Source organism: Oryx dammah, unplaced genomic scaffold, assembly GCF_014754425.2.
Source record: "Oryx dammah isolate SB20612 unplaced genomic scaffold, SCBI_Odam_1.1 HiC_scaffold_28, whole genome shotgun sequence".
In the NCBI taxonomy this organism is placed as follows: domain Eukaryota; kingdom Metazoa; phylum Chordata; class Mammalia; order Artiodactyla; family Bovidae; genus Oryx; species Oryx dammah.
The window spans coordinates 51,897,838-51,923,697 of NW_024070212.1; the positions used below are offsets into that span (position 1 = coordinate 51,897,838).

The 25,860-nt window shown below is 40.2% G+C and overlaps 1 protein-coding gene across 1 annotated transcript in view; it reads right to left on the reverse strand.

Moving 5' to 3' along the window:
* Positions 1-17,414: 17,414 nt before the first annotated feature.
* Positions 17,415-25,860, reverse strand: part of LRRC8C (leucine rich repeat containing 8 VRAC subunit C) — an 87,689-nt gene continuing 79,243 nt past the window's right edge. Inside the window, exon 3 of the mRNA XM_040232361.1 lies at positions 17,415-24,324. Coding sequence (XP_040088295.1) covers positions 22,051-24,324 — 2,274 coding nt within the window. The 3' untranslated portion in view covers positions 17,415-22,050. The remainder of the gene's footprint in view (positions 24,325-25,860) is intronic.

Sequence of the window (25,860 nt, forward strand, 5' to 3'; positions counted from 1 at the left end):
AAGACCACACATAATCACACTACTAAGTGATAAGCTAACATTTTGGTGACTATCTGTCAAGTATTTTTTCTAGTTACACAATCTTTTATATTCAATGTAAATCTTCCATTTTAATAGAGAGTTGATACTTTTTCCACTAAGAATAAATCACAGACATTTCCTCCGTGCAGATGAGTATCCATACAGAACGTGGCATTTAATGGCTACGTAGTGTCCAGTTTTGTGTAGATGTAACATGATTTAGTTAATAAGTCTATCATGATTTAGTTAATAAAACCAACTACAGTTAGGTTGCTTTTTTTCACTATTGCATGTAGTACAGACCTAGATGGCCTTGTACATATATCTCTGCAAGAAACCCCAATTACTGCCTTATGGCAAATTCCCAGAAATGGGATAGCTGGCTGATGAGGCTTAAACTTTTTAAGTCTTTGGCTAAAATACTGCAAAACTGGCTTCCAGAAAGAATGTACCAATTCATATTCCTAAGATGGTTAAGAGACCAATTGTTTATCTACATCCTCAATGATATACAGTCTTCAAAATAAAACTTCACTAGTTTGGTTGTTGAAAAAACGGGAACCTCATTTTCATGGAAACTTGCTTGAATACTGGTAAGGTTGAGTGCTGTTTTACATGTTTAATTGGCTATTTGTATGCGAGCCCTAGGGAATGGCTCATTAATGCCATCTACTCAATTTCCTATTGAGATGGCTATCCTTTTACTTATTGGTTTGTAGGTGACCTAATTGTTTGGCAGTTTTCACTGTCAGATCATTTCCGAAGATAAATTTTATGGCTATGTTTGTTCAACGCGTTTCTTTTCTGTCACCTTCTCTAAGAGGGTCATGGAAAGTGAATGCATGTTAAAAACTGTCCGGATTTAATACAAACCATATTTGAAACATTGAATATAAAAGAGAAACACAAATGGCAGAAAAAAAAGTGGAAACAACTGAAAGCACTATTCTCCCTGCCCCTCCCAAACAAAGTCTTCTGATTAAATATTTTAAAAGAAAAAAAGGAATCAAGGAAGTCAGATAATCATATATTTTTTAACAACATAAAGTTACGTTTCTTTAGACCTATATGAAAGGTGAAATTACTTTCCTTCCAAATTTGCATATAAAGTTTCTCCTAAGTAATTATTCTGTTTTGAAATGTTGCTGTGACTCCTTTTTACCTTCAGGGTGAAAATGAAATTTACTAGAAAAAAGCAATGTACACGGTCTAGCAGCAGATTTCTTCTAGAGCTATGCTGCTAAATACACACTAGACTTTTGGTAAAGCATTCTCATTGCCTATACAAAAGACTAATAAATAGAGAACAGATGGAAATTTTAGGAGGTGATGGATGTGTTTATGGCATAGATTTGTGGTGATGATTTCACAGATGTACACTGCTCTCCAAATTTTTCAAGCCGTATACATCAATTATGCACAGCTTTTTGGATGTCAATCACTCCCTAATAAAGTGGTTTAAAAATCACACTAGCCACAGGTGGTTATTTAAATTTAAAAATTGAAATAAAATTAAAATTTCAGTTCCTCACTTGCTCGATATCCACATGTCACCTGCAGCTACCTTTTTGAACAGCCCCAATATAGTAACTTTCCCATCATCACAGATAGTTCTGGACACCAGGGATCAACCGATTTAGCTTTTTCCAGTCTCTGGATCTGCTCGCTTCTGCATCTTCTAACCTCTGCTTGGAATGTCCTTTTCCTTTTCTTTAGCTAGCTCCCACATATCCTTCAGCATATAGCTCAGATACCACCTACTCTAAAGAAGTGTCTCCTGACCACTCACAATCCAGACTGTCTGTCCTTCTGTGACCTGGGCATAGAATGCCCACAACAGTCAACAGCAATGTCAGTTTGGTGATCCTTATTCCCTACCAACTCACTGAGGGAAGAGTGGATGTCTTCCAGTTCTGATTCCCCAGGCCGCAGCTTAGTTTCTGAAAAATGGACAAAGTTCAGTATATGTTGAATAAGTGGTTTGCCCATTTGTCCCACCCCGTGCAAATGTGATGGTCTACTCTTAAAAATTATCAAGAATTAAAAAGATATAGTGCCGAAGAATTGATCCTTTTGAACTGTGGTGTTGAAGACTCTTGAGAGTCCCTTGGACTGCAAGGAGATCTAACCAGTCCATCCCAAAGGAAATCAGTTTTGGGTGTTCATTGGAAGGACTGATGCTAAACCTGAAACTCCAATACTTTGGACACCTGATGTGAAGACCTGACTCATTTGAAAAGACCCTGATGCTGGGAAAGATTGAGGGCAGGAGGAGAAGGGGACGACAGAGGATGAGATGGTTGGATGGCATCACTGACTCAATGGACATGAGTATGAGTAAACTCCGGGAGTTGGTGATGGACAGGGAGGCCTGGCGTGTTACAGTTCATGGGGTCACAAAGAGTGGGACACGACTGAGCAACTGAACTGAACTGAAAAAAATATATCAATAGAAGTATTTAAGAAAAAATACATTTATTTCAGGAAGAGTAAAATTATTAATTATAATAAAGTAATGAAACAAGTGGTCATGCTTTATGAACCGCCTCACAAAAGAGAGTTACAGCAGCAATATTGTAACCCTTCTCTTGCTGGAGACGTGGATATATTACTTTCAAACTTCAACAAATATACATCGTTGGAATAATTGCAAAGCACTTCCTCTTAATAATTCTCGCCAAAAATAAAAGTTTCTCTGTTATCCTTGATCTTCCAGAGTGTCTCTGGGATCTTCATCTCTGGTTTCTTCTAAAATGACAGAATATTGCTGGAAAATGTCAATTTATGAGCACCAGGCAGGCCCAGGGTGCTTTTTTCCTTTTAAATTAAAAAAAAAATCACAATTAATTATGTTTCTTAGAGGAAAAAATTTAAAATAATGATACATATAAAAAACAAAGGAGAGACTTCCTTGTAGACCAGTGGTTAAAATTCCACTCTTCTAATGCCAGAGGTGCAGGTTTAATCCCTGGTCTGGGAACTAAGATCCCACATGATGGGAAGTACAGCAAATTAAAAAAGGAAGTAAAAGAAGAAGGAATTTTCAAGACAGCTACCCAGAAACCCTACCTGAGTTTCCAACCATCAGACTCAAGATGGCAACATCAGCTCTTACCTGAGTCCCCTTCCTAAAAACTTGCTGGACTCCATTACTGTGTGAGCCAGCTTCTTTAAAAAATTTTTTTAAAAAGAACTCACCCACCACCAGATGACAACTTCTGTTTGCATTTGACATACAACTTCCTCCAGCTTTTCTCTACAAAGAGATAATCTTTTTTTGTTTCTTGCAAAAGTGAGATTACACTGTGCTTAGATCTAATTTTTTTCAATTAACAATCATAAATAAGTTTGTCAATAAATGTCTGCAACATTATCTTAAATGTCTATCTAGCATTTAAAATAACGCTGTCCAATTTGGGAAGCTTAGATCGTTTCCACTTCTTTTTTTCCCCCTCTTGTTAATAGTGCTGTGATGGCTCTTCTCCTGACTAAATGCTTTCCAGGGATCTACACATCTGAATGTGTTCTGCTCCAAGACAGAAGCAAGAAATAATCTTCTTTGGGGTATTAGAGGGAAGAGGTGATTAAAACCTGCCCAGGCCAACTTAGGAAAAAACGAACCAAATTAGTGGGTCAGTGTTATTCCCTAGAAAACAGCGTGAGGTAAAGTGTATCTGCTAATGTTTCTCTGGGAGGTGCAACGGCAGAGCTGTGAAAGTGAGAGAAAAAGAAAAGCAAAGCAGGGAAGGAGGAAAGTGAGTACTTGTTAACGAGTTGGTCACAGCTTCACAATAAAACTTGACGGGTTTCTTGGTGACACCGCACAGCTCTGGCAGGGCATACCTAAAAACCGAGCCTCAGGATGATCCATAACAGGGAGGATCCCTGGGTCTACTTTGGTTCAAGTAAACCCTGCAGGCACAAACTCCTCCCTACTTCCAAGTAGTGTCATCTGGTCCTTTGGTTGCTCTGGGAGCAGAGTCACACTCAGAGGGGCGGTGCTTCCTCTGGGCCTGAAAGTGGTTGGAAGAGCTGATGCAGGAGATAGATGGGCTCCAGGTTAGACATTTACAACTAGCCTCCTGTTTGCATTTCCTGAGATAAGAGTTAGATGGGCTCCAGTTGAGGCATTTACAATCAGCCTTCTGTTTGCCCTCCAAAATGGAATTAACAACACAACAAAAACAGGGTAAATAGTCAGTGTTTGTCTGTTGTAAACACCTGAAGGTAATAGTCATAGCAAGGAAAAACAGAAGCAAAACCCTGTTTGAGTAAAAGATTAAGGGATCTCCACTCCCCCCTCTTTTGGGACAAGGGAGATGCTATACATGCCCAGAAAGGCTCTTCGTGAGTCAAAAGTCAGGAGATAATGCCAGACCAGAGGGCTTCCCTAGTAGCTTAGTTCATAAAGAATCTGCCTGCAATGCAGGAGACCTGGGTTCAATTCCTGGGTCAGGAAGATCCCCAGGAGAAGGAAACACAACCAACTCCAGTAGTCTTGCCTGGCAGGCTATATAGGCTCTGGGATTGCAGAGTCAGACATGACTGTTTGTCACTTTGTAGCCAATGCCAGACCATAATGAGGCTTGCTTCTCTCAGAAGGCTTCACTTCAAGATCCATCTTGGCTGAGGGGTGCATGTGCACCCCAGGGGAGGGTCCCAGGGTAGGTCAGGTGTGGAAAAAGAAACCAGATAATTGGCCTGAAGGAAGACAAAGACCCAGAAGAACTGACCTATATAAATGACTTAACCGCCTCTTTGCTGGGCTTCCTAGATGGTGCTAGTCAGAAAGAACTTGCCTGCCAATGCAAGAGATGCAAGAAATGTGGGATCGATTTCTGGGTCAGGAAGGTCCCTTGGAGGCCATGGCAACCCACTCTAGTATTCTTGCTTGGAGAATCCCCATGGACAGAGGAGCCTGGTGGGCTGCAGTCCGGGGTTGGCAAAGAGTTGGACACGACTGAATGTGCATCTTTGCTGCACTCCTCCTCTTCTCTCTGGGTGTGTATCTCTGCCTCGCTCCTCTCTTAACTAAACAAACTACATCTCTATGTGCTCTCCCACTTGTTGTTGTGCTATGTCTCTAATAATAAACTTTGTAGCTGCATTTCTGGTTTCTGCCTCCATAATAAACACATTTTTCACTTGGGGCTGAGATCCAGGGCAGCAATAGCTTCTATCCTCTAGCCCTTGCTGGTCTAGTGGCTAGGATTCCTGGTTTTCATCTAGGCTACCCAGGTTTATTTCCTGGGCAGGGAATTAAGATCTTGCCTCATGCCACTGTTCGCTGCTGCCTCACCAGCTGAGATCAGATTAGGGCCTCCCCTGGTCTAGTCAGGGTGAACACGGGTTATGAGATGCTCCCACTGTGGCTGGCTCATGGGGACCTGCCAGAAACCGAACCTCACCCTGAGGGAGGAAGGAAGTGCAAAGAAACTAAGAAACGGAACCAGCAGAGAAGGGGGATAACCTCTGGCTTTCAACGTGTGGTCTTCCCAGTAGGCCCATCAAAGCCCTTGGTTTTGAGAAAAAGGGGATTCTGCAGAGTGCTGTCCATGTGAAACACCAAATCCCATTCTCCCCAAGAGGTGGGACAGGAGTACAGCGTGGTAAGGAATGGGGAATGGAAATCAAGCTCTGTGGGCAGGAAAGCACCACCTTTCCTCTGGGGACAGAAAAAGAGCAGAGGTCAGACAAGGACATTTGGCTGAGTCTAACCACGTCTTCCTCCGCATCTCCTGGTCTGGGCCATTCAGCCCAAGTGACTCAAGCAGGCAGCCTGGGCTCAGCTGGGAGCTGGCTTCAGAGAAGGTGGGCAGGTACAACTGTACATCCTGTTGTGCCCTGAGACCAATGGCACCTCCAAATGAGCATCCCCAAACCACAAGGGGCAGAGGCAGAGGGAGAAGTTTTGCCCTGAGAATACTACTCAGAGTTCAGTTTAATTGAGTGGTTTCCGTTATGACTTTCCAGACTCTGAACAGGGCAAGTTTCCTGCAATCAGCTGGTCTATTAAAAAAAAAAAAAATGGCAGCAAAGCAAAGGAAGAAATTAGGGTGTGAAAGGAGAGGAAGAGGCAGGGACAAAGGAGATTGAGTCAGCTGGGTGGTTTCCCTGAGGTCTCCCAGTGCCAAGGACAAGTTAAAGCAACACATTACTGCTTATGAGTCTCATTATGCTCGGCCAAATTTGCTCTGGGCATTGTCAGTCTGCCCACACTTGGCTTCTCCTTGCAGTCTTTGGTTTTCCTCAAGACCAGATGGTAGTTTTTTTTTTTTTTTTTCCTTTTCACAAGGATTTGAAAACAGAGAGGAAGATCTCAGACAGCCTCTGTAAGATTGTCCAGGCTTGGAATATAACTGAGAGTAGGTTAAATTCCTTCCTGTTTCCCACCACCTGAAGGATAAACCAAAGAGCTCTCTGGTGTTGGTGGCATATCCAGGGCATCCTCAAGCTAATCTATCCATCCTTACTTCCCATCACTCCAAAGGTTCTTGATCCTTCCCTGCTCCTAAGCCCTCCAGTGACGTCACGCGTCTCTGAGACCTCAATGCTCACCCGGAAATCTCTTTCCCCACAGTACTCTCACTTCTGCCTGGGCATCACCTGCTTCTGGACCCAGGTCAGATTCACCTCCTGAAACCCTTCCTATCATCAGGTGAATCTGATTGCATCTTCTCTGTGCTCACATGTAGTGTGAATGGACATCTAGGTGAGATCTCAGTACACACTGTAGCTATTGGAAACAATCCAGTTTGAACTGTTTAAACAGAGGAATCATATTCATTTCTGATCCTTCAGCACCTAAAATAATGTCTGGTCCCTGTAATGTACTCAGAAAATGCTCATTGTTAGAAAAAGTGCCTGTGTTTTCAGAGTAGGGCAGTTGGTTCTGTGAATACAGAGGGCAGATTAGTCTACATTATTTTATATAAGGGACTTGAGCAGCCACAGATTTTTGTATCTGCAAGGGGTCCTGGTGCTGTGAAAGGAAAATCAATATGACACCAGTATTGCTAAGAGAGGACTTCCCTGTGGCTCAGATGGTAAAAGGTCTGTCTACAGTGTGAGAGACCTGGGTTCGATCCCTGGGTTGGGAAGATTCCCTGAAGAAGGAAATGGCAACCCACTCCAGTACTCTTGCCTTGAAAATCCGATGGATGGAGGAGCTTGGGGCAGGCTAAATGAAGCTGTGGAGCCACTGAGGAACTGTGGCTTGTACTCATCTCTCCTAGATAGAATCAGACCTTTTGACTACTACTGTCTTAATGCAGGCAACCAGAACAAATGCCAGAAACTCAAGATGCTTACTCGACACTTACCTTAAAACAACTGGTGTCAGCCGTTAAGGACAAATATTTCTTTTCTTATGTCAGAATACAGCCTCATGGCTTTTGTCTTTATAAGCCCCTGACTCTTTCATTTCCCTGGAATACTCTTTTGGCTTTACCTGAATCTGTGTCTCCTGAAATGCAATTTTTCAGACCCCAAATAAACTCTTTTCCTATTTGCAGCCTTCTGGGCTTTTACGGTCCACAAACCCAATCCCCTGAAGATAAAAAGGGGTGACTTGCTGCATTTACATGCCTGCTGCACTGCTCAGCATGTTGCCTAATGGTAGTTGCTTATCTGTGGTTCTCCTGGGATGCTCCAGGTCCTTGAGGGCAAAGGACAATGCCTTTAAGACAATGCCTAGCACATTCTAGATGCAAAATGAGTGTTGACTTTAGGAAAGTGTGCAGTATTGTAGACTACTTTTTACATTATCTAGAGCTCAGTCCATAGTCATTGCAATATTAGCAGATTTCTTGAGTACAAGCACTGAGCTAAGCGTGTCTTACACATCACACACTAATCATCACAACAGCCCTTAAAATGTGTACCCCTCCCCCTACCACTCACCCATTTTTTGATGAGGAGACTATGACTCAAGGAGCTGAGGGATTTGCCCCAATATACACATCCAGACAGTGGCCAAGATGAGATATAAACTCTGGTTTGAATTCACATGCTATGAGGCAGCCAGCCTTTGAGCTCTAGCCCTTCCTCCCCATATCTCCAGTTACCTTTCAGCATCTGAACTTTCAAGAAAGGAAAACAAGCTTTCCTTCCCTAACTCTACCCACTTCTTCTCACAGTCCCTGTTAACTGCTCCACCATATAGCTAACCAGTCATTTGGTTGACTGCAATATTACTACACTGTCATTTCATTTTACTTTCTGGCTATCAAACTTTAGGTTGTATCATAGAGACATTGAAAATAGCTATGATTTGTGGCTGCGGGTGCAAGTAGAATTTCAAATATGCAAGTAGGATTTCAGGAGTACAGATTGTCTTTATCTTGATTGGAACCAGGTTCAGTGAGAACCTATGAAAAGATATTTACTGGATAAAGAAGACGTGGTACGAATATACAAAGGAATACTTTGTTGTGGTGGTTTTTCAGTCACTAAGTTGTGTCTGACTCTGTGACCCCAGGGACTGCAGCATGCCAGACTTCCCTGTCCTCCAGTACCTCTTGGAGTTTGCTCAAATTCATGTCCATTGAGTTGGTGATGCTACCTAATCATTTCATCCTCTGCTGCCTCCTCCTCCATATGCCCTCAATCTTTCCCAGCATCAGGGTGTTTTCTAATGAGTCAGCTCTTCCCATCAGGTGGCCTAAGTATTGAAGCTTCAGCTTTAGCATCAGTCCTTCCAGTGAATATTCAGGGTTGATTTCTTTTAGGATTGACTAGGTTGATCTTGCTACTCCAAATGACTCTCAAAAGAGTCTTCTCTAGCACCACAGTTAGAAAGCATCAATTCCTCAGTGCTTAGCCTTCTTTATGGTCTAAGTCTCACTCATGACTACTGGAAAAACCATAGCTTTGATAATATGGATCTTTGTTGGGAAAATGATGTCTCTGATTTTTAATATGTTGTCTAGGTTTGTCATAGCTTTTCTTCCAAGGAGCAAGCATCTTAATTTCATGGCTGCAGTCACTGTGTGCAGTGATTTTGGAGCTGAAGAAAAATAAAATCTGTCACTGCTTCTACTTTTCCTCCTTCTATTTGCTATGAAGTGATGGGACCAGATGCCATGATCTTGGTTTTTTGAAAGTTGAATTTCAAGCCAGCTTTATCACTCTCCTCTTTCACTTTCATCAAGAGGGTCTTTAGTCCCTCTCACTTTCTGCCATAAGGGTGGTGTCATCTGCATATCTCAGGTTGGTGATGTTTCTCCCAACAATCTTGATTCCAGCTTGTGAGTTATCCACCCAGGCATTTTACATGATGTACTCTGCATATAAGTTAAATAAGCAGGGTGACAATATACAGCTTTGTTGTACTCCTTTCACAATTTGGAACCAGTCTGTTGTTCCATGTCCAGTTCTATTACCTCTTGGCCTGCATACAGGTTTCTAAGGAGACAGGTAAGGTTGTCTGGTATTCCCATCTTTGAAGAATTTTCCACAGTTTGTTGTGATCCACATAGTCAAAGGCTTTAGTGTAGTCAGTGAAACAGAAGTAGATGTTTTTCTGGAACTCCTTTGCTTTCTCTGTGATCCAATGAATGTTGGCAATTTGATCTTTAGTTTCCCTGCCTTTTCTAAACCCAGCTTGTACATCTGGAAGTTCTTGGTTCACATATTGCTGAAGCCTACTCAGCCACAAACAACAATGAAATATGCCATTTGCAGCAACATGGATAGAACTACAGATTATCTTACTAAGTGAAGTAAGTCAGAAAGAGAAAGACAAATATCATATGCTATCACTTATATTTAAGCCTAAAATAGGACACAAATGAAATTATGAAACAGAAACAGACTCACAGACATGGAGAACAGATTCATGGTTGCCAAGTAGGAGAGGGAGCTGGAGAGGAATGGATTGAGAGTCTAGGATGAGCAGATGTAAGCAATTATATATAGAATAGATAAGCAAGCTCTACTGTATGAAACAGGGAACTACATTCAATATCCTGTGATAAAACTGTAATAGAAAATAATACAAAAAAGAATGTGTATATATATGTGAAATATATACATATATGAATCACTTTGCTCTACAGCAGAAATTAACATTATAAATCAACTATATGTCAAATACATTTTAAGAAAAGAAATTTACAACTTAGTAAGGACAGAATTGGTACCAGCATTGTTATGTAACATTTTAGAGCTTCTTGGGAAAGACCAAAATATGGATATCTTTAACATAAACAGACATCAGAGAGTTCACATTCACTTTCCCAAAGTCATACAGCAGGTATACGGAGAGTGACAATTTGAGTTCACATTGGATAACAGGGCCTGTGTTGGAAATGCAGGTCAGGCCCGGATTGTGTTAGATCATGAAAGGAATTCTATGACTGTATTAAGAAGACAGTGAGAAGATTTTTGAACAGAGGGGCAATACAATCAGAACCACACTTTGGAAAACTAGCAATGTAGAAGAGAAAGCGAGGATGGAGGGATGAGAGGTTTGTGGGGAGACCATGAAGGAGGCTGTTGCCCTGACCAGTTTTGCTTCGATGAGATTTGCTCTAGATACATTTAAGACCTGTCTTCAGTGGACAGGACAAGCAGAAATGCCCAGAAGGCAGGTGGAAGTGAGAGGCAGAAGAGAAGGGGTTACTAGAGGCAGAGACCTGTGAGTGGCCCTAGAAGACCTGCAAAGCCCCGAAAGCGAATGAGATCGCTGTGGCTGAGGTAAGAACGAAGAGCGATGAGGGAGTGAGGATTAAACTTGGAGATCTGGGATCTTCAGAGGGAAGGAGAAAGGCAGGACGTTTTGAAGACCGGAGGAATAGTTGAAGAAGTGAAGCTCAAAGCAACGATTCCCAACCCAGGGACTGAAGCCAGGTCTCCTGCATTGCAGGCAGATTCTTTACTGTCTGAGCCACAAGGGAAGCCTACCAGTGCACGAGATGCGAGAGACACGGGTTCAGTCTCTCGGTTGGGAAGATCTTCTGGAGGAGGGCGTGGCACCCCACTCCGGTATTCTTGCCTGGAAAATTCCATGGGCAGAGGAGCCTGGCGGGCTATAGCCCATGGGGCCGCAAAGACTTGGAGATGACTGGGCACACACACACGCAGGGAGAGCACAGATCTCAAGGCAGCAACAGATAGACAGTTCCCCTCAATTGCGGCAGGGCAGGCAGCCCAGCTGCAAGGCATTAGCTTGAATTGTCTGCTGGAACACATCTCTGAGACTTTTCTGGTCCCTTTGTTCATGAGTAATTAATTCCTAGAAAACTTTTTGAGCCCCCAAATGTTCCTCCTGAGCTAGAAGGGTGGGACCTAACAGAGACTGCGGCTGCAAGCAAGAGGTCGGAGGCTTAATAGACCTGTTTTTGCTGCCTATCCTGCAGTCACTGTGAGGCTTTGTCAGGCAGGGAGCTAGGGTGGGAGGAAGGCTTCTATGCCTGGAAAAGAACATTAACTGAGAAACTTGACAAAGGGAGCACGACGCTTTCCCCCACAGAGTGAGAGGACTTTTCCTCTTAGGAGTTTGTGTCACAGACCAGGGGTATGTGCCTGTGTAGTGTACACACGCATCTCTGAGGAACGGAGGAACTCTTGGCTAACATTGGGAGAAACATGATCTCAGATAAAATTTCTGAATGCACTTTGCTTATACTCGGTCAAAAAGCTGATGATCTTTAAGATCGATTTCAATAAAATGAAACAATGGCTTTTGTCCAGTTATTTCATAGTAGAAATTCTGCCAGGCTCTCCCAGCTTTCCCAAAGAAATTAGAAACAAAGAAGTGAAGAAAATGCCAGTTTTCTCAATTCTCTAGTTTTTTACAATAATCACTGGACATACTGACAGATTGCGGGAAGTTTGTGAGTGAGTGTGCTTGGCCTCTATGGATCCTGCATTTCTTAGCTACAAGTGCCAGTGAACATCAGCAGTAGAGAGGTGCTGCCCAATAGTTGAAGAGGATGGTGTGGGTAGTGTGTCAGATTATATTTTTCTCAGATTTGTATCAACAGTATCTCCTGTTCCATATATGTGGATAGACATAGACACTCCTCCCATCGAAAAGTGGGGTTCTATGTCCCCACTCCTCTGCCCCTGATATGGACAAGATTTACAACTATTTCAACCAAGAGAAAAGACCCTGATGCTGGGAAAGGTTGAGGGCAAGAGGAGAAGTGGGCCACAGAGGATAAGATGGCTGGATGGCATCACTGACTCAATGGACATGAGTTTGAGCAAGCTCCGGTAGCTAGTGAAGGACACAGAAGCCTGGCGTGCTGCAGTCCATGGGGTTGCAAAGAGTTGGACATGAGTTAGCAGCTGAACAACAACCACCACCAATAGAATATGGCAGAAGTGAGGTCAGAAAAGGTGATGCTGTATACTTTCTGCCTGTTGATATAGCAACCTTGGAACCCTCAGTTATCATCTAAGATCTCTTCATTTCATAGAAGTCAGAATGAGAAGCACTTAGAAAAACACAAAAATAAATTAGGTCTTGGTTTCCGCAATCATTGGAACTACAACTCTGGAAGAAGAGACATGGTAAGTCTTAAAGTAATCATAGTACAACTGATAAGTGTGCTGGATAATGAGGCATGTAGAAAGTGTTGAGAGAAATTCTTAATGTCTTAAAATTCTTTTAAAACATCTCTGGGATCTTAGTATTAGAGCCAAAATTAGATTTGGGTGGATAGGATTGAAGATAGAAGGGGCATTTTTATGAATATTTAACAACCTGTGAATCCCTGTCTAATCAATTGCTGTTGTTCAGTTGCTCAGTTGTGTCCAACTTTTTGAGACCCCATGGACTGCAGCACGCCAATCTTCCCTATCCTTCACCAGCTCCCAGTACTTGCTCAAACTCATGTCCACTGAGTCAGTGATGCCATCTAACCATCTCATCCTCTCTCCTCCCCTTCTCCTTCTGCCTTCAATCTTTCCCAGCATCAGGGTCTTTTCTAATGAATCGGCTGTTCACATCAGGTGACCAAAGTATTGGAGGTTCACCTTCAGCATCAGTCCTTCTAATGAATATTCAAGATTGATTTCCTTTAGGATTGGCTGGTTTGATCTCCTTGCAGTCCAAAGGACTCTCAGGAGTCTTCTCCAACACCACAGTTCAAAAGCATCAACTCTTTGGTGCTCAGCCTTCTCTACGGTCCAACTCTCACATGCATACATGACTACTGGAAAAACCATAGCTTTGACTAGACGAACCTTTGTCAGCAAAGTAACATCTCTGCTTTTTAATACACTGTCAAGGTTTGTCGTTGCTTTTCTTCCAAGGAACAAACGTCTTTTAATTTCATGGCTGTAGTCACCATCTGCAGTGATTTGGGAGCCCAAGAAAACAAAGTCTGTCACTGTTTCCACTGTTTCCCCATCTATTTGCCATGAAGTGATGGGACCGCATGTCACCATCTTTGTTTTTTGAATGTTGAGTTTTAAGCCAGCTTTTTCACTCTCCTCTTTCACCATGAAAAAGCTCTTTAGTTCCTCTTCACTTTCTCCATAAGGGTGGTGTCAGCTGCATATCTGAGGTTATTGATAACTCCTTTATTGTCATGTCTATTTAAAGCATTTAGAGAGTCCTAGACACATTTTTGTATAATGTTTGTTTCCTCCTTGTACATATAAGAAAAAAAAGTCTATGAGTCTAAATATTTTAAAACAACCTAGAATGCAACTTCTGTCTTACAAGCATTTTCTACAAGGTTTTGCAGTAAACTTTCAGGCATTTTTGATGTGAGTTCTTGATCAGATTTATAGTTAAAGCTCTCAATAGTCACTAGCAGTTATTCTTTAAAAATCATTTATTTTTATTTAGTTTATTATATCAGTTTCTGACTTAGGAGAAGTTTTCTGAAAATAATGATCTAGCTAGTTTTCCGTAATTGAGATTTGATGGTTTTAACATTGTTGATAGAACTGAAGGGCAATGAATCAGCCTGAAGTTTAGGAAGTGCACTGAGCATCCCTCATCAGGAGGCTCCTGCTTAAGTCAATCACACCTCTATTCCCTGTGCCCTCACAACAAACAAAAGCCTATGTAAATAAACCAGGTATTTAATCCCTCTTGACATTTTTCACATTTCCCATTAGACACCAGTTCAGTTTCTCTGAGAGGTTATCTGGACTTACAAATTATTTATATAGCTAAATGCTTAGAGTGAATAGTGTTGATTGAAGCTGAATCTCTAGTTTCCAATTTCACAAGCATGAACTCATTTTAAATACTTCCTCACTTCTTGTAATAACCTATAACGGAAAATAATCTGGAAAGGAGTATATATACACACACATATATAACCCAGTCAACTTTTTGTACACCTGAAGTGACACAACATTGTTAATGAAATGTACTTCAATTTGAAAAAACAACCAAAGTAGGGAAAACAATTCCTCACCAAAGTAAGGGCAGTTAGCATCCTGCCTTTGTTTCTGGATTCATAAAACAACTAAACCACTGATACTGTTAAGGTTCAGAATGTGACTTCCAAGAAAGTCTATAAGTCACATTACTAGAACCTGGGAGAATTAAGAAACAACCTTGAATAAATAAGAAGTTCTAAATAAAGCCTTTCTTACCATTCTAACAAGTATCAAGATTAATTTTTCCTTAACACCACTTTAGTGGTCATTAATGTACATGGCCTTGGGTTTTTGTTGAGACTGCATACATCATAAAGTATTTTTCATGAAGCAATTTAAATCATTAAGAACTATAATTTATACATATAACTCAATAGAATAAATGGAACACACCTACTACTTCATAAATTTGTGGACATTTATTTCTCAAGTTTTCAATGATATAGCTTCATGTTCTTGTATTGATTTTATTTATTCTTGGACTAAATCAGCCTGACAAGTTGAAAGCTGTTCAAATGTTAGAGTATGATTTTAACAAAATTATTCCAGATAGTCTATGTGAAATTACAATGGAATCCCAAGAACTTTGTAATTCAGATAAAAATGTTGTTTATCCCTATACCAAAATCACTGCTGAGGAGGTGATTTTTTTCTTAGAAGAATTATGGAAGAGATATAAAATGCAAAACTTACATGTGGCCTCTTTGTGTCACTTTTCCCAAGATCTGTATTACCTGATCAGGTAATTATCATATTATACTAATAAGAATGGAACTAAATACTTAATGGTGATGTCCAGATGTAACCTGAGTTGAAATAAAATTATTTCATAGGGACCTAATGCATAGCACAGGGGACTATATTCAATATCTTTTAATAACCTATAATGGAAAAAAATCTGAAAAAGAATATGTATTTTTTTATATCCATATGATGCTAAAGCTGAAACTCCAGTACTTTGGCCACCTCATGCGAAGAGTTGACTCATTGGAAAAGACTCTGATGCTGGGAGGGATTGGGGGCAGGAGAAGAAGGGGACGACAGAGGATGAGATGGCTGGATGGCATCATGGACTCAATGGACGCGAGTCTGAGTGAACTCTGGGAGTTGGTGATGGACAGGGAGGCCTGGTGTGCTGCGACTCATGGGGTCGCAAAGAGTCGGACACGACTGAGCGACTGAACTGAACTGAACTGATCTGGGGCTTCCCAGGTGGCTCCATGGTGAAGAATCTGCCTGCCAAGCAAGACAGGCAGGTTCAGTCCCTGAGTCGGGAAGATCCCCTGGAGAAAGAAAATGGCAATCCACTCTAGTATTCTTGCCTGGGAAATCCTATGGACAGATAAGCCTGACAGGCTACAGTTCATGGGGTTGGAAAAGAATCGGACAAGACTTAGCAACTAAATAGCAGCAGCAATATCTGTTAATCACTTCGCTGTGTAACAACTATCTCAACATTGTGAATCAACTATTCTTCAGTTCAAAAAATTAATTAAAGGACTAACAAAATAAAGAGAAAGTCCATCTTCTAATTGTTTCCAAACTTTACAACAGAGATACCCCTGAATCACAATAATCAGAATGGCCAGCTTGGTTGTTTGGTGATAAAATCTTTGCCTGATGCTTTGTTTTTTAAAAATATTTATTTATTCTTTATTTGGCTGAGTCAGCTCAGTGGTAGCATATAGATTCTTCACTGCATCACACGGAATCTTTCTTTGCGGTGTGCAGACTTTAGCTGTGGCATCTGGGCTCAGTCGTTGCGGTGCGTGGGCTTAGTCACTCTGTGGGATTTTAGTTCCCCAACTAGGGATTGAACCCATGTCTCCTGCATTGCAAGGCAGATTCTCATCCAAAGGACCACCAGGGAAGTCCCCTAGTGCTGTGATTTTTATGCAAAATATCCAGACTCTGAAAATTTCATCACTGTGGTATGCCTGATCACATAAATGTTTACTCGCACCTTGATTTGTTCACAAATGCTTAAATATGAAACCTAAATTATAACCTGTGTTCAAAGATTTATACATAAAAATAATGCAGCATATAAACAGCTTTTCACTTTTTCCTGCCTGGATATTTAGAATGATATTCAAATATACATTCAGAAACACACAGGCCTGGTGCTATGGCTGTTTAAGTATCCTACTTATTTTAGTGGCTTTCATATATCTCTCCATCTAAATCAAAGTGCTTATCCCGTACCTTGCTAACTGAAACAACTGAGTGCATTGTCGTTTTTATCTCAATACTCTATATGAATGAAAGGACTGGAGGATGGGGCGGTAGGAAGTGGCAGTGGACAGAGACTTTTTCTTTGTGCAGCTTGCACTGGAATCACAAGATGTTTCTGATCTGCTGCCCATCTCAGCTCAGCTCCGGAGTTTCTCCAGCGCTCTCCCATCATTCCAAGTTTCTGTACACATATTCGCAAGGGCTCTCTCATCACACTCACAATCTCTCCTCATCTCAGCAGTTCTTTCCCAAAGGACTATCAGTTGATTATCAGTGAAATAATTGAGTCATAAACAACTACAGAAAAATTTGTAAAATGATAATTTAGCTTCAAAGTTACCAGTCACAATTTTTTTATGCATAAGTGGGTTCATAAAGTCATTTTATTAAGCACTTCCCTATGCTTAGAGTGTATGTGTTTAACTAGGGAAGTCTTTCTAGTTGTACAGAACCATTCTGATTTAAGTAGACCCAGTGATTACCATAAAAGTATTTACTGAGAGCTGGGCTGGACAGCCATTGTACAGTCTGATCTGGCAAATACACAGAAACTGTACTCCAGATTACACAGCAAGGCACTAATGACCCAAATGAAACTCCAGGGGCACCTGAGGTAGATGCAGTACAGAGAATTAAGGAAGGAAATCATTAGTCACAATTGCAGAAACTAGCCAAATACAAGGTGAAAAAAATGCATGCAGCCTATTTCCTGCAGAGTACAGGGAGCCTTGGTAACAGAATATGCAAAAACACAAGAGAATGCAAAAGAGAAACATGATTTCTACAAATAAATAAGAAAGGGACTGATCTCAATTTTAAATTACAAAAACGATTTTATTTAATTTATTTTCTGTTCCTATGTACTACATAGCCAAATAACATTAAGACATTGTATCATGAATTTACACTATGACAGATCAACTTTCAAGCATTTTCTTGACAGTCTTGGAGGTTTTGCCAGCACTGACAAAATCTGAACATATACAGTAAGAGGAAACAAGCAGCAAAAGGAAATCTAAGTGACCACATAAGGCATTGAGTTTCAACCCCACAAAAAATATTCATTAAATAGGCAGAATCATATGGGAGAGTGAACAATGTTCAGCAGAAAGCAAATTTATACCATATCCAAAACCATGCATAGGGACTGTTATTTAAGAGGACCAAAAAACTGTTTGAAGTTATATACCCCTTTTTAAGGTCTTCTAATAACAACAACAAAAAAATTCCTTGGCGTGGGAGGAGAGCTTCTCTCCTCCCTGTCTCCCCAAAATGAATTTAAGCATGTTACCTTTATCAGTGAAAGTCTCTGAGAAGATGGAGTAAGAGTGGATAGCTAGTTTGAAAGACTGGTATGAAATTGTATTAGAAGCATGTCATTGAGGCCTAAATCTGAAAAATCAATGGCAGGTCTGAGACTGTCCAAGTTTCCTTACCATGTGTCTGAATAGACAGGAAAAAAAAAAAAAAAAAAGAGAAAATCTTACAGACCCTTGAGGAATTCCCCTCACTAATAACTGTGCTATTTTGCTATGGAACCCTACCTACCCTGAGTTATTGAGATCCTACCAAAAATGTGAACGGCTTGAATAGCATTATCACATTCAAGATTTATAGGAGAAAGCGAACTGAATCAATTTAGTTTCTAAACACAAATTTAAGTTGTCTTGAAGTTTATCTCTTTACTACTAAATACTGCAGTTTCCATAAAGATGGATCACTGTTTAAGTATAATAAATATATCACTACTACTGATCAGGTATTTGCTATGAAATCCCATGGACAGAGGAGCCTGGTGGGCTACAGTCCATGGCAAAGAGTCAGACACGGCTGAGTGACTATCACTACACTACATTAGAGAGTAAAACACTACTTAAAAAATGAACTTTTCTTGGAATTAGGAGCATAAACCACAGCAAAACTCTTGGGGGGAATGGTAACAACAGATGTAAATATTTTTTTCTTCCCTTTCTTATAACAGAAATCATAAGATAGTATGTTGCAAAAACATGAACTTTGTTCATCCCCAGTAACTCACGGAATACTTCAGGGTGCTAAGCCCCTCTCTGTAAAGATGGCTTCAGAGGCAGAGAGGGAGGCACCTATAAATGAACAGAATACTCACAACAGGCTTATTTTCCAAGCCTTTCTGAAAAAGTAGTGCCTGCACATGGGATGCTATGGAAATGGTTAGAACTCATTGCACTAACTACATGGGAAACCTAAGGCAGGGGAAAGGTAGGTGAACAATCAGAAAATTTACCAGTGTAAATAACAGGTTTCACTGAATCAAGAACATTTATGTTAAAAACCATGGTACTAAACAAAACAAAGTGAGTGAAAACCCAACAAATAACTAGCTTTCTGAGGTGCGGTCTTTCTAGGTGAGTTCCACTAGGATATACTTAGATGCTGTGTTTCAACCGGACCATCCATCAACAACTGATCTATACTTAACCATTAAAACTGACCAAAAAGCATACTCACCAAAGGTGTCCTGTAGCCATAGGACTTGAGTGTGTATGATGCTTTTATATTTACATAAGCAGTTTCTCATGAATCTTACAGAAGTTGAAGAAATAGAGCTAGTTGTTCCTTTTTAGCAAGAGCACTTGTAAAAATATGAAAAGGATTAGGTAAATACCCCTTTTAACACTGAGTTGATTCATTAAAGAACTTTAGAAAAGTCAGCAGTTCATTTACCTGAGTTTCCCATTTAACGGCTAAAGAGTAATTAAATGCTTTTACTTAAGAATGTGAACAAAAATATACAATATCTAAAAGGGTCAAGTTGGAAAATTTAGACTCAAGATGAAGTTAGAACATTTTGAATTTTTATAAAATCTAACAAACATCTATGAATTTTCCTTCCTAGTTAAACCATAAACTCAGAAGTATACTGATTTACTGGATGTTATTTAGAACTTAGGTTAGGGTCAACCTGTGAAATCATTAAGGAAATAAATAAAATTATGTTGACATTTTGAGCAAGTTGTCACAAAGACTAATTATTAGTGACTGACTTCAGTTATGAACCCATGGGAGATTATAAGTTAACACCAGATAAAGATTTCAGCCTAAATATGATGTTTAACCTGAATAGATCCCTTTTTAAGGGTGATATAGAAAACAACTATAAATTTTATCCAGAAGAATAATGCACCCAGTGTCTTAACAGTAGTTATCAAAGCTCACCTTTCAACAGGGGTATTCTTGTCATGTTCAGTGACAGACAATCTTCCAGGTTTGTTTGTTTGTTTGTTTAAAACAGGTAGTGCTATGTCTCTAAATACAACTCATGGTTCATAATCAAGATCCTAAAAACATACTAGAATTGAATATTTTATCAAAGAAGTAAAACCATGTTGCTATTTTAAACATATTGTTTCAATTCCAAGTCGAAATAAACCAGCTATACAAAATCACCATTCTAACACTTAAACATGGAGCAGAAACAGCAAAGCACTTTGGTCTACATGATTAAATTATTCAATAAATGAAAAGCATCTCTTCCCCAAATTCTTTACCCCATGATGTATCATAGTGTTTAAAATACAATGGAGGTACACGTATCTGCTGAGTAGTTTGTAGAGCTGTGTCCCATGTATGACTCAAAGTGTCATTAAGCAAATTTACCAGGATCAAGGAGTAAATTTTAAAATCAGCATTTTGAAACCCAAACCATCTTCCTACTTTTTTTTTGTTAAGTTACAAAACCATCTTAGATCAGACTAGGGTTCTGAAAACCGTGAGTGTGAAGTTGGAGCATGAAACAAAATTCCCATGATAGATAGCACTGCTCCTGGATTGAGGGCACAAATAGTGTTTTCATTTTCCTGTTCTAATAGTCAGTGAAAACTTTTGCCCAAGACCCATACATTTTGGGCTTCCCTGGGGGCTCAGCTGGTAAAGAATCCACCTGCAATGTGGGAGACCTGGGTTTGATCACGGGTTGGGAAGATCCCCTGGGAAAGGGAAAGGCTACCCACTCCAGTATTCTGGCCTGGAGAATCCCATGGACTGTAGAGTCCATGGAGTCAAAAGACTCAGACATGACTGAGCTACTTTCACTTTCACACTATGTTGGATTTTTTAGTATAGAGATAAAATAAAAGCTGTGCTGACCACCAGGCAAAAATTATTTCTAAGTGATATCCATTCAGCTATTTTTTCACATTTAAAAAAATAAAGGAATAGAATTATTTTAGATAAGATAAACTTTTTTAAGCCAAAGAGAACAGATAGAGTTTCTGTGCTTGCATCACTAGCATTCATAGCAAGGGTAGACTTGAGGGAGATTGATAAATATATATATATATATGTATACATTGATTAGTTTGTGTAACAGGCACAATTTGAATAGAGATCACCACAGCCACACTGCCCAGAGGAACCAGTGTGCCTGACTGGAGTGTACCAGCTCTTTAGCAGGGTGCTTTAGTAGCACTTTTTATTTTTTTCCATCGGATGTATGCACATATCAAGATATCAAAGATGATTAAATTACTAAAAAGCAGGCTTATGATTCTGATTTTTAAATTTAATTAGCTATTTTAATTAAAATAAATTAGCTTTTCTAAGGTTGTTCACCAGAACTACATAACAACATTGATATTAAAGGGGAGGAGCCTCTGCATTTCCTTTTTCACTGAAGGAAAATATTTTCAACATTTAAAAAATGTTGGTAAAAATGTAAATCAGTTAAATTATAAATGACCAATCCAAGCAAGCTGACCATGGAAGATTATCGTCCTTACACACTTACAAAATCCTTGCCTAATGATAAATAACTGTCAGGTATGTGAAAGAATACAATTTAGGGTTCTGCTGGAGGCAAGGGGAAATTTTGAAAATAATATTCCATGACAATGCACTTATGTGAGCTTATACGCCAGAGAAGAGTCTTCTATACAATGAAATACTTGACCAATGCAGAAGGCAGCTAGTATTAAAATAACTAGCAGAGATTCCTTGGTACACATACAATGAAAACAAAAAGACCCTGTAGAGATGTAAACAAGCTAAAAAATGACCTTGGCAAAGTATCTTCATCGATTTAAAAAATACCAAAAGCATGCAACTTAAAATTCCCTTCCTTTCATAAGAATTTACCCCAAAACCAAAACAAGCAAGCAAGCAAGCAAGCAAACAAACAAACAAAAAAAACAAACAAAAACAGTTGGAACCATCTGTCTCTGTCAGTAGAAAACAATAATAGATACATTAGGTTCCAGGACAAATAAACCTTTAAAATACTAATATTGAAAAAATACAATTAAATTTTTATTAAAAAATACATACCCCTTACTCATTCTTTGTGTACATTTTGTTTTGTGCGAAAAAGAAGAAAAATAATAATAAAGTAGGAAAGGCATTAAGACTACCTAATTATTTATACTGTATTTGGTAGAAGCATGTTTCAGTCAAACTTTAAACAAAAATAAGTTATTCTGTTTTCATTTGCTCCCGGACATCAGAAGGCAGGGTTTCAAACAGAGCGTCTTCTACAACTAAACCAGCTCGCTTCAAAGCCCGACAGTCACCCAGTTCAGGAGGGAGGATTTCAAAGTGATTGCCTTTAACATCTAAATAGGAAAGAAATAACAAATTTCCAATTTTGGGGGAAAGTACTGATAGGCTGTTTTTCCCAATCTTCAGGGTTTTCAGTTTCTTACAGAAGTAGAGTTCATCTGGAAGGCTCTCCACTTTGTTACAAGTGATGGAAAAATACTGTAAACTTTGTAGAACTCCGATCTCAGGTGGGATAAATCGAATGTCATTGTAGGACAAGTCCAGGTAACGGATTTTGTTGCATAGGAAGAGGTGGGAAGGCAGCACCTCGATTTTATTGTGACTGAAGGACAGACGCTCCAGGCTGGTGAGCTTCTTGATGTGCTCTGGGATGTAGGTGATGCTGTTATGCCACAGCTTTAGCACTGTCAGCTTCCTCAAGTGCTGGAAGCTAACGATCTCTTCTATGGATTTCAGATTATTTTCCTTGAGGTCCAGTTCCTGGAGGCTGAGCAGGCTGAAAACGGCGTGCGGGATGCGCTCCAGGTCACAGTGGACCAGCTCCAGCTCCGTCAGATTGGTCATCTTCTTCAGGTTGTTGAGCATCACCAGCTTGGTGCCATCGTTGTGTACGCACATCTTCTGGAGGTGGCTGGAAACATCAACCACTGCCTGCGGGATTTTGGAAACGTTGCTTTTGATCGAGAGAATTTTAAGGCTTTTGAGATCCCGCAGAGACTCAAGAGTGACATTTCTGGAAATATCGTGACTCAGAGAGCCAACCAGGTAGAGCTCCTCCAGGTTCCGGAGGCCATACATCCAGGGGGGCAGCTCCCTCATGTCATCAAACTTGACGCTCAAGACCTTGAGATTCTCCTTCAGGAAAGACAATGCCGCGCTGTGGATTTTGACTGAGCACTGGTGTAGAGAGAGCTCCTGGAGATTGTCTAGCTGCGCGATTGTGGCTGGTATCATGACGTTCTTAATGATTTCAAGTTTTAGGGACTGCAACTCTGTGATTTCAAAAACAGTGTCTGGAAGGCCAGAGAGCATGATGAGAGGCAGTTCCAAGCGGTTATGGGCATTTGTCTGCAGCTTCTGCCTCAGTTTATCTGGAGTCCACTCATTATTTAAGTTCAGCTGCTTTAATTTGTTTTCACTCACTTCGGATAGGAACACCGCGAATCTCTTCGAATACAGAGGGTCATACTGATCTATCATATGAAGCATAAAAGCAAAGTCATTTTTCACGTCTGGAATATCATCAATTCCAGTCTCCTGCCGGACATACTCAAAAGAGTACTCCTTCAGAGAACGGTAGAACAGCCAGTACAATGTATAAAGGCACGTCAATCCGTAGATACTTACAAAGCACAGGTAGCAAAAGGAGAGTTTTGAAAACAAGTGTGCCATGGTATGATTGCAAGAAAAGTTTTTATATCCAGTCATGTCCTGAATGTCAACATTACAGTCCACTGTAAATTGGACTTTGGAAACCAGGGCACTATTATATGCAATGATGATTAGGAATTTTATAACTTTAAGTACAGTCTGACGAACATACATGGCATATAGTATATCACCTTCTTCTACGTGCAGCCGGAACTTCTTTACCTTCTCAAATAAAGCTTTTGCCTGCTCACCCTCCTTCTTATCCAGAGCCCCTGCAGTGGATTTGTCAACCACAAACTTCTCAGGAATTGACTTTAAAGATTGAGAGTTGACCAGACTGCCTTCTGGACCAGACTGGGTGGTGTTGGACCTGCTCATGTTGTTCTTTCTGTTGTCCTTCTCTTCTGAGTCCTCCCCAGAAACTTCAGATAAGGCTCGTGTGGTCCAGGGAGAGTCAAAACACTTCCCCAGGATTGAGATGAAATGTTCTATTTTGGAGCTGGAGCCAGGGAACTTGAACCAAAAGTTGCTGCAGAGCATGAAGACCAGGGTATGAATGAGGACTAGGTATGGGAAATACTTGGCGTACCAGTGGAGGGCTCGCTCATAGCACATCTGGTTAATAAAGCTGTACTGCTGAAGGTCCAGATCTGTCTTCAGCCCTTTCATTTCCACAGTGACCGGGTTAGAAGGAGATGGTTTTGGTGGAGGCAGTGGGGTGGTGCTGGCCACTGCTTGAGAGACGTTTGAAATGGAAGAGTGGTTCTGAGAAGGCTGTACTCTTTTTGGAAGGCAGATTATCTTGTCTTGCATGACCTGAAACACAGAAATAATATTTTCAAATTATATTACTCAAGGAGCTTTCATAATGTCATTAGTGAGAAGGAAAGCAGCAATAACATCCAATAAATGTCCATTTCCTTTGCCTGGAGAATACAATGTTCAATTCCAGCACGGAGATTTTTATTCTTAGCCCACAGGTTGGGAAAATGAAATGCATATCTTTGTTTGCCACATCTAACTCATGACACAAAATGGAGCAGTTTTGTCAGGACATGGAATAGTTCATGACAAATATTTGAAGAACATTTCACGTATTTTACAAAAGTTCGAATTTCTTCTTTCACCGAAGCCTTGGGGAACCAGTCACTGGTCTGGGAAGTACATCCTCTTATCAGATTCAGCCTCGAATTGGATGGCTCCCAACATTATATTAGTTTCTGTATGAGAAATAAAAGGATTAAAAGGAGGAAATATGGGAGAAATTTCTGTCTTTATCATAATTTCCTCTTTTCTTTCTACCTATATCCTAGGCAGGCATAGATGAATATGACTAGTTTTAATAAAATGGTAATTTACTATGCTTTTATAAAAGCTATTTATTCAGAGAGAGAGGAAGGACTATAGAAATGGTTGACAGTAAAATAGTTATGTCTAAACTTGCTGCTTTTCACACAAAATATCACATCCACTTCTATTCCCCTACTAATGCTTCCGTTTGTTGAAAATCGTATTAAGCCCTAATAAGTCCAGCAGTCTCATAAGATTGCAATTTCAGTAAGAGAGAACACTTTCTTCCCAAAGATGAGATAGGATGAGGCAAACTACACTTTGAATCAACTCGGAGGAATCATCCTCAGGAAGAAGAACACGTAAGTATACACTGAGTCTATTACACAGTGGACTGTTACGGCATGAGGAATATGACCACACGCTGGTGACGTGGGAGATACAGCCCCCTAGAGGGAAGCGTTGTACAAGGTTGGACAATGCAGTGGAGCACCCAGCCCTTAGTTGAGTATCTGCTATATAGGAGACCGCCAGTATATATTTGCTGAGAAAGTGGATGAATCTAGAACCGACACGGACGCTAGTCCTTCCAATTCATAGTTCTGGGCGTGGATCTCTCCTAGGGATAAAGTTAATAAGAACAGTGATTACAGTGATGACAGCAACAAACTTTCTGTTGTGTTTAATATGCAATTCTATTCCAAAAATGTCAAAGATATTACTTATTTTGTCACTTTAACCTGATGAGGCAGATTACTCTTTTTACCCCAGTTTCACAGACGAGGAGACGAAAGCACAGAAAGGTTAGGCAACTTGCTTAATGTCATCAGGCCCAAGCCACCTGTACCCAGAACCCACATTCTTATTTTATTTTACTGAGTTTCTAGGATTAAACCAAAAAGATCTCAATTTTACTTCATCCTAAGTAACAAATTACCTTTTATAAGTTATACATGTTTTAGGGGAAAAGCTTATCTCTTCCCATATCCTATGTGGATAACAATGCAAGAATGAGATTAGGGGGAAGAGAGGAAGTTTTGTTTATAAAGATATATAAATGCT